At 52.5% G+C, this 9,315-nt stretch overlaps 1 protein-coding gene across 2 annotated transcripts; it reads right to left on the bottom strand.

The window, feature by feature from the left end:
* Positions 1-302: 302 nt before the first annotated feature.
* On the bottom strand, positions 303-4,317 carry TMEM125 (transmembrane protein 125). Of its 2 annotated transcripts, none has more exons than XM_011945323.1 (4): positions 4,219-4,317; positions 3,513-3,625; positions 1,971-2,126; positions 303-1,731 (listed from the first exon to the last, which is right to left on the bottom strand). In XM_011945323.1, exon 4 carries the CDS (start codon positions 1,587-1,589, stop codon positions 930-932), a length of 660 nt encoding a protein of 219 aa, XP_011800713.1. In that variant the 5' UTR covers positions 1,590-1,731; positions 1,971-2,126; positions 3,513-3,625; positions 4,219-4,317; the 3' UTR covers positions 303-929. The 2 variants fall into 2 exon arrangements, with proteins under 2 accessions (XP_011800713.1, XP_011800725.1); XM_011945335.1 differs by having other exon boundaries at positions 3,513-3,720; positions 4,219-4,298.
* Between the last annotated feature and the right edge of the window lie 4,998 nt (positions 4,318-9,315).

Raw genomic sequence — 9,315 nt, 5'->3', positions numbered from 1 at the left:
AGGTGCAGTTGCCAGAGAAACCAGCTGATAACACCAAACACGTAAGGCCTCATCCTGAACCAGCATGTGAGCAAATGTGAAGGACTCAGGTCCCTCACCTCTCCCTGGGACTGGAAACCAACCACCTTCCCAAGGCTGGCATCCAGTCCGTCCTCTCCCTACCTAACAGGAGAAACTACAGGCCTGACTGAGGAGACCCTCAAGGCACCGTTTATGAGGCTGAGATAGGAGTGAGGAGTTCGTTTTGGATGGGGCGGGGCTTGGGGTAGGGGAGGAAGGGTCTCTGAGGTGAGATCCTGAGATGGAGACAATGACAACAGCAGCCGCCATTTTATTGCACATCAGCCACGAGCCCCGCCTTCCATGCACAATGACATTTCATCCCCACAATCGATGAACACAACCATGATAGCCACAAACTCCCAACTCCTCCAGCTGCTAGTGCTCAACGGGGGAGTCCCCGCCAGGTCTGTCTCATTGCAGAGCCCATATTCTTTCTGCCTGGCAGCAGTTACTCTCCTCAATGAGCAGGCACACTGATGCAGTCTTGGGTGGACACCAGTCGCCCCTATGGAAATCTTTGATGGATGTTACAGGACAGGATTGGATTTGAGGGGTTTTGGAAATGGGGCTCAAGAGTCTTCATCATGAGGCGTTTCTGCATCTACTGACCTGAGATACAGACAGGAAGTTCCATGGACACAAACACCCAGTTCCAAGGAGGCACGCATTAACCTTCCCATGATGTGGATGTGTAGGAACACATGGGCCGTTAATCACATTGCACCACTCTTCTGCAATCCACAGAAGAGCTGACCCAGCCTGGGGGCATACACGCACTCATGCATACTCAGCGTCCACATGCACTCACACCCTGGCTCGGCTCTGGGGACGCTGAGGCCGGTGTGGGAAGAAGGGCTCTGGCTCTGTCAGATGAGGCTGGCGATGCTGGATGTGGTCTCGTGACGCCGGCCAGCAGACAACTGTCCTGAGATGCTGAAGATGCTGCCATGGCCGCCATGGCCACTGTGGGTGGAGGAGGTGGGCATACAGATGGAGGGGCAGTGTCCGCTCACGCCCACTTGATATAGCAGCAGGCCCAGCAGCAAAAGCGAGCCCAAGGCAGCCAGAGCAATGCCCACAGACAGCATGGCGGCCAGCGGCCGAGCAGGGGCAGGGGCAGCGGCCAGCCCGGCCAGAGTCAGGCCAGTGACCAGCAGCACGAGGCCACTCAGCAGCACCACGAGGGCATCGGCCCCTCCACCACTGCGCAGGAGGGCCACATGGTGGGCCTGGCGGATGCAGTTCATGTCCTGCACGGCCGAGCTTATCAGCTGTTTCACCAGAACCAGCAGAGCCAGCAGACAGAGCACAGTGCCCGTTGCTAGCCGCCATTCACCCGAGCGGCTGCTGGTGGTTGACAGCAGTGCCACGCCGCCCGCGCCACAGCCTGCCACGAGGCCCACCGCCACGACAAAGCAGAGCGCCGAGCGCCGTGGCTGCTGGGACCACCACAGCTCCACTTGCTCTGCCAGCATGTCCGGGGGCAGCCCCCGGCCCCCTGGGGCTTGAGCCTCCTGTTCAGACATGGCTTGGTCAGGCAGAGGTCAGGGTAGGTCGACGTTAGGGGTCAGAGGGTGCAGATCACAGCCTGGAGCACCCGCCACCTGCTTGGCAGCTACAGGCCCAGAGTCCCATTCCTCTCACAGTCCAGGATATAGTCACCCTCACCTGTAGGGGAAGAATCACAGTCTTACCTTCCCAGCCCACCTGTCCCCCATGGTCCCACCTGGGGAGCCTTGGGGATGACCCCTGAGAATCCACCCTGGTGTTCCCCCAAATCTCCCCTGGGAAAGCCCCCTCTGCAGCACTGTCCCTTGGAAATGGCTCTCCAGTGACCCCAGAAGAGTATCCTGCCCATACAGTACCCCTCAAAACCCTCCAGGGAATCCCCTCACCCGGGTCCTGACCTCTCTGCCTCTGGCTGTCTCAGTCGCTGGTCCCATCCCGGCTGGCTGAGGGAGCTGGTGCCACGGCGGACGATGGGACGAACAGCCAGAGATAAAGCCTCATTCAGGATCCTACTCACATGGCCTCAGCTGTCACCACTGGTTCCTGGGGGGGAGCTGTGGGGATGGAGAGGGTGCTTATGACTTAACCCTTCTGGAACCAGAAGCCTGACTGACCTTGACACTTCTCTTTTAGGGCTGTGTCTCCTTCTTCTCTGTGGGTTAGGACCAGACCCCTAACACCCTCCCTCCCCTAACATCCCATCCAATCCCACAGCCATGAGTTTGGTGATATAAGCTGCCAGTTCCCAAATTCCTCTCTCCAACCTACATCTCCCTCCTGAGTCACTTGTCACTTTGATGTCCCTGTGATGCAACAGGTCCCAACTCAAACTCGTTATCTTACTCCAACCTGCTCCTCCTGCGTTCCTCACTTCAGGCATGCCATCACCGCCCTCTCAGTCAGCTCCTCCTCCCTCTGCAGTATCTAATCCACGTCTTGTCCCCAGGGCTCCACCTCTAAACACTTCTTTAGCCAGTTCCCTGCTCTTGTACCCACGGCTCCCGCCTCCACCTCCTCACTGGTCTTTCTGCTCCCCTTGCTCTTCTCCACACTCGCCATTCCCTCATGCCATCCTCCTCCACGATTTCTCTAAAGTGGAGCAAAGGAAAAAAGAGGGCTCTGGATTTGAACCCCAGCTCCAGTCCTTCCCACCGGTAGGAGCATGGCCAGGCACCTAACAGTGGTTGCTGATTTAACCTGTCTCCCAGAGGACAGCATGTCTCACACTGGTCAAAAATAAAGCACATGAGGTCCCTGCCCTCAAGGAGCCCCACTCTGCAGCAGGAGACAGAGACAGAAGCAAGCAGGCTGATGCCTGTGCTAAGTGTGGGTGGGGGTTAGTCAGTTCAGAGCCCTGCAGAGCCCAGGAGAGGGGTCTAGGGGAGGCGCCAGGAAGCCTGAGTGGTTCATCTACAGCCTCAGTCTCCTTATCTGAAAAGTGAGGACAATAACATTTATCTTGAGGGGTGGGGATGAGCCACCTGACATCTTCATTTCAGAATTCCAATGGGGCCTAGAGCCTGCATAGATGCTCCAAGTGTGCGTTTTGAATACATGAAAATGATGTTACCCCTCCAAAGCAGGACAGGGCAGAAGACGTAGGTCCTGGGTCATTCTGGGAATATTACTATGTGGCTGTACACAGGTTACATCCTGACAAGGTATCTGTCCTCCCGGAGACTCCTCTGCAGAGGCTGACCCCTACCCCCCAGGTGGGCAGGGGCTGGTTCCAATGCCCCCAAGGAAGTGGGGGAGGTGGGCGTGGCCATGAAGTCTGTCCCAGCATTCCCCTGGGCTGTGACTTCACTGGTCTGAAAGTGCTTGCAGAGGTGTGCTGAGACAGCGGGGGCCAGGCTGGGAGCAGGGTGGAGGTTCTCAGGGGAAAAGCGAGTGGAAGAACGTAGGGGTGGTGGGGTGTGGGGGGACAATGGGTAACTCACGAGAAGCCTGGACGTGCTGGATCCGATCTGAGAAGGCAGGGCTGAGCAGGTGGGGCACTCTAGCTCGGTTTCCCGGGAGACACTTCACCTGCCTAACCTGCACTCAGGTGAGCCTGGGGGGAGGAGGATGAACAGGTGTCGTTTCCAGGGCAGGGCCTGAGCCGATTGGCTGACGTGGCACTGCTCCTTCTGCTGGGCAGAGGCATTCCTGGGAAGGGAGGGGCTTCTGTCTGCTGCTGTTAGGGCTGGGAACACAATTCGCCGACCTGGGCAGCAGGAGGAATGTTGTCTATCTGCCCCAGAGTCTGGGCGCCAACCCATTCCCCAGCTCCGACCCGATTTAACTTTAGCTCCAGCTTCAAAACCACCCCCCAACTCCAGCTGCAGCTGCAAACCCTAGCTAGAACTCCCAGCTTCCACCCCTGCCCCAGCTCCTGCCGCACATCTCAGCCCCAACCCCCAGCCCCATTTCCAAATTCAATTCCAGTTCCAACTCCAAATCCAACCTCAAATCTGGCTAGAAATCTCAGCTCCCAACTCCTAACTCCAACTCAAATTCTGGACTAAGGTCCTAGATCCCAACCTCATGCTCAGCCTGAACCTCGACTCCTGTTCCTGAATCCAGCCCCCAAACCCAATGCCAACCTCAAACTCAGCTTTAGCCCCAAATTCCAACACCAGCAGACCGCAAACACAGCCCCAGTACCTCCATTCCTTGGCCCTAGGCTGGAGCCTCCAAAAGCCCTTCGCTCATTCTCCCTCCAGCGCCTGGCTTGCCCCACAGACTGGATCCTACTGGGGAAGCAGGATTTGAGTGAACAGGGAGGAGGGGTGAAGGCCTTTCAGGCGGGAGACAGGAGCTCCCAGAATAAACACTTCAGAATAAACGCCACACTCCTTCACAAGGCTCATAAAGCCTCTGCCACATGCACCAGGTCAGTCATTTGCCACTGGCACCCTGCCCTCCTCTCTGCCCTTCCAGTCTTTGAACTCAAGAGTTCTCTCTTGCCTGGGATATTTGCCACTCCCCAGCCTCAGTCTGGGCGACTTGCATTCTTCAACTGAGATGCCACCTCCTCCAGGAAGCCCTCCCTGATTTGCAGGCTGGTTTAGGTGCCTCTTGGGTGCACCCATGGTCCCTGTGCTTCCCCAACAACTACTCTTACTGCAATGTGCTTAATTGCGTATTATGCATTTACCTGTCATCCCTTGCTAGATGTGTGGTCCCCAGCAAGTACAGGGACAGTGTGTCTTTTACTAATCATCATGACTTCAGTAGCTAGTATGTAGGAAGTAATCAATACATATTTGTTGAATGATTGATTAGCAGACTAAACGACAGCGTGAACTGACAGCTGTGGGGGTTTTGAGCAGGAAGCATGTGAGATGAAGCTGGAAAGACAAGTTTGGCTCAGGCTGTTCAGGGTCTTGAAGGCCCATAGTGAGGCACTTGGACCATGTAAGGGGCCCATGGAGGGTTCTGAAGTGTAACAGGGACACGGTCGGAGCTTCTAATAGGCAAATCTGGCACCACACACACACGCCACCCTCCGGACTGGTGAAAGGCAGGCTGGCTGGAGCTGGTGTAGGCTGTCCCTCATCTCCTGGACTAGCCCCTGTGGTGTCTCTTGCTTTCTCCTCCTCATGTGTGTGAACTAGAAAAGAAAAACAAGATCACACTTATCTTGTCATTATCAGTTCACAAAATAATTGTACTTGGCCGGCTTTTGCCATCTCTTTGCTTTGTTCCGTGGAGATGACTGGAGGCCAGTCATAATTCTAGAACAGCCCTGTCCACTAGAAATATAGCCCGAGCTGCCTGGCACGGTGGCTCACACCTGTAATCCCAGCACTTCGGGAGGCTGAAGTGGGTGGATCACAAGGTCAGGAGTTCAAGACCAGCCTGGCCAACATGGTGAAACCCTGTCTCTGTTAAAAACACAAAAACTAGCCAGGCATGGTGGTGGGTGCCTGTAGTCCCAGCTACTCAGGAGGCTGAGGCGGGAGAATCGCTTGAACCCGGGAAGCAGAGGTTGCAGTGAGGTGAGATTGCGACACTGCACTCCAACCTGGGTGACAGAGCGAGACTCCGTCTTGGTGGGGTGGGGGGAGAAAAAAGAAATATAGTGTGAGCCACAGATATAATTTAAACATTTCTAATAGCTGCATTCAAAAATGAAAAAGAAACCCATACGATTAATACATTTAAATTAATATATTTTAATTGCAAAACACATTTTAATATATGTTATTGATGAGCTGTTTTACAGTTTTTTTTTGTTTTTTTTTTTTTTTGAGACGGAGTTTCGCTCTGTCGCCTGGGCTGGAGTGCAGTGGCCGGATCTCAGCTCACTGCAAGCTCCGCCTCCTGGGTTCACGCCATTCTCCTGCCTCAGCCTCCGAGTAGCTGGGACTACAGGCGCCCGCCACCTCGCCCGGCTAGTTTTTTGTATTTTTTAGTAGAGACGGGGTTTCACCGTGTTAGCCAGGATGGTCTCGATCTCCTGACCTCCCTCGTGATCCGCCCGTCTCGGCCTCCCAAAGTGCTGGGATTACAGGCTTGAGCCACCGCGCCCGGCCTACAGTTTTATTTTGTACAAAGTATTTTATTTTTATTTTTAAAAATAGACATGGGGGTCTTGCTGTGTTGTCCAGGCTGTTCTCAAACTCCTGGGTTCAAGCGATCCTCCTGCCTTGGCTTCCCAAAGTGCTGAGATTACAGGCGTGAAAAAAGTCTTGAAAATCTGGTGGGTATTATTTTACACTTACAGTGCATCTCATTTATCCCAGCCACATTGCAAATGCCCAGGCACCACATCTGTCGTGTGGCTGTGTCCTTACTAGATGGCATGGCTCTAGATGTCCTTCCCCTCAGAGAAAGGTCAGGGCAGGCTGGATCAGGAGGATGGCTGGGCGGAATGGGGTGGGGAAACAGTGGTGCGGCATTGCAGGTGTTCATCCTGCCACTTTGCAAAGTATTATAAAGGTATCCCCTTTATAATAAAGGGGCTTGACTCAGAAGAGCAGGGGAGCCAGGGGCCCAACAGGGCTTGCTGGCTGCAGATTCCTCTTGTACACATCTGACATTTATTTACCCACTCTGGTCCCCAGGAGAGTCCAGTCCCAGCCAGACCCATGGGCCAGCTGTCCCAGGCAGAGCTGCAGCAGGGGACCCATGAAATTTTCCTTCTTTTTCCCCTTCCCTTGGGGGTTTGAAGGGAACTTTTTGGATGGGAGAAACAAAGCGTAAAAGCTTCGTTGGTTTAAACATTGATTGGGCAAGGCTCTACTCTAGTTCTGGGTCTTATCAAGTAACTTGGAGTCAAGTGGAAAGTCAGGCTTCTCACAGGGCTGTTGAACTCTGTCCCCAAAACAGAGGTTGTTGGGGTAATTCAGACTGGTGACGGTGAAGGTCAGCAGGAGGAGGCAGCGTGGGCACAGAGCGGAAGGTGCGGACGAACCACCCACAGATCCACAAGAAGGTGGCGAATGGGAGTACTTGGGGGAGAACGCAGAGGCTGCGGGGCTGTCTCCCAGCTTCTGCCATGTTCCCACCACAGGCTGTTCTCAACCCAGTGGCCCCAGTGATCCAGTTAGAGGTGCAGAGTCCCTCCAGTGGCCCGCCTCCCTCAGAGGAGCAGAGTCCTCCCACCGCCTTAAGGCCCTCTCTGGCTTCATTCCCATTGCCTCAGAGCCTCTGCACCAGCAGCTCCATCTGCCTGGAATGCTTCCGATCCACATGACTCCCTCCCTCCCTCCTTCAGGAATGTTCTCAAATGGCATTTTCTCAGGGAGACCTCTTGATCACCTTGTCTCAAATTGCAACCTCCCCAGTACTTTCTATCCCCTGTCCTTATGTCTTTTATTTCCTTATGTTTCTCCTTAGCATGATCACTCTGACATGCTATATATCCTTCTTATCAAATGGGAATTTTGTCTCCTAGATAGTAAGCTTCCTGAAGGAAAGGATTTGTGTCTGTTTACTGTCCTATCCCTACCTCTTGGAACAGGACTGGCATAGAGTAGGTGCTCAATAAACATTTGTTGAATGAATGAATAGTGGAAAGAACACTGGATTTGGAGCTAGATTGATCTTGAAGGTTCAAGCCCCAGCTCTAGCTGTGTAACCAGAGAAAAACTGCTTAACCTCTATGTGTCTCATTCATTTGTAAGATGGAGATGACATAACTTACTTTATATAGTTGTAGGGGGATTAAATAATATAATTCGTCTGGGCACGGTGGCTGGAACCTATAATCTCAGCCCTTTGGGAGGCTGAGGTAGGCAGATCACTTGAGGTCAGGAGTTCAAGACCAGCCTGGGCAACATGGTGAAACCCCGTCTCTACTAAAAATGCAAAATATTTGCCAGGTGTGGTGGCGGGCACCTGTAGTCCCAGCTACTTGGGAGGCTGAGGCAGGTAGTTGCTTGAACCCAGGAGATGGAGGCTGCAGTGAGCCAAGATCGCACCACTGCACTCCAGCCTGGGCAACAGAGCAAGACTCCGTCTCAAAAAAAAAAAAGAAAAGAAAAAAAAGAATGAATCCATTCAGCATCCGTTGATCATATCCTTCCTGTGGCCCAGGTGTTGTGCAGGTGCTGGACATATCGTGGTGAGTGGAGAGGCACTGTTCTTGCCATCCTGAGGGCAGTCTCAGGGGACAATGGGCGTAAGGCATAGCACCTACAGGCTTCCAATGTCTCCAGGCACCCACTCCCTTCTTAGTGAGTGATAGTTCCCCGAGATAGACATCTTTTGGAGTATTGGTCCCATTCACCATGACCATCCTCACTGCAAGGAAGAATCCCAACGACCAGATTATGTTTTGTGACCCACCACTGCAGCTACAGTTGATTAGATAGAGCCTCAGACTCTAGCTAGGCACCCAGATAGGTGAGTGTCCTTTGTGGGTCCAGACAGCAGGATCTGCTCCTCCCAATTTGGGAAATTTTAAAAGGAATTTCCATTTGTAGATGGAACAAGCCCAACTGACTGAGAGGGAAGCGCTGCGACTGTTTCAGTACGGACACTCTTGGGGACTTGTTTGTACTTGTGTGTTATGTACCGGCAAGTGAGCATCTTTTTTGGGTACCAGATGGCGGGGTCAGCTCCTCTCAATTTGGGAAATTCCTTGAGGAATTCCCATTTGCTGGTTGATCAAGCCCAAACACAGAAGAGAGAGGAAGCACCCTGGCTGTTTCAGTTTGGACACTCTACAGGCTTGTGTGTTGCTGCAGTAGTTGGATAGTGTTCTGGTGATTGTGTGTGTTTGATACAGTCATGAGGAATTAGAATTCAATTTGATAATCTTTTGCAATACTGTTTGGCTCCAATCTTGTTTGGAATCTGGAGTTGGCTGTTGAATGGGAAAGTGGGATGGAGTCGCATGTATCCAGGCTTTTGTGCTGCTGTTGTAAGCAGAGTCGGGCCTGGTTAATATGTGATGTTTTCCTTTGGTGCTGTTTAGCCCCAGTGTTCTTTGGAGTCTGGGGAGGTTTGGCCCTTAAAAATCAAACTGCCATGAAAACTGTTTTACCCAAAATTTTGGCTCATAGCCTTTGTTGGATTACCTGTCAGGGCAAACAAAGTGTAACCATGTAAAGCTGGTGAGTTTGTATTGCTTTGGCATCAGTGAAGTTTCAAGGTAAAAGCTATTGGATTTTCACTTGTATATATGTCTACATACCTAGATGTGTTTATTTGTATGTACACTTGCTGTTATATGCTGTGTTGGCTTATAAGAGCGCTCATAAATTAAGTAAATAAATCTAAGCAATTTTCTTTTCTTTTTTTTTTTTTTTT

Source organism: Colobus angolensis, unplaced genomic scaffold (assembly GCF_000951035.1).
Source record: "Colobus angolensis palliatus isolate OR3802 unplaced genomic scaffold, Cang.pa_1.0 Scaffold106, whole genome shotgun sequence".
Taxonomy (NCBI): Eukaryota; Metazoa; Chordata; class Mammalia; order Primates; family Cercopithecidae; genus Colobus; species Colobus angolensis.
The sequence above is the reverse complement of the archived record's forward strand: the minus strand, read 5'-3'. Positions and strand labels throughout refer to the sequence as shown.

Bases quoted from the DNA above. Each gene is read 5' to 3' on its own strand.
- TMEM125 (XM_011945323.1), bottom strand. From the start codon at position 1,589: ATGTCTGAACAGGAGGCTCAAGCCCCAGGGGGCCGGGGGCTGCCCCCG.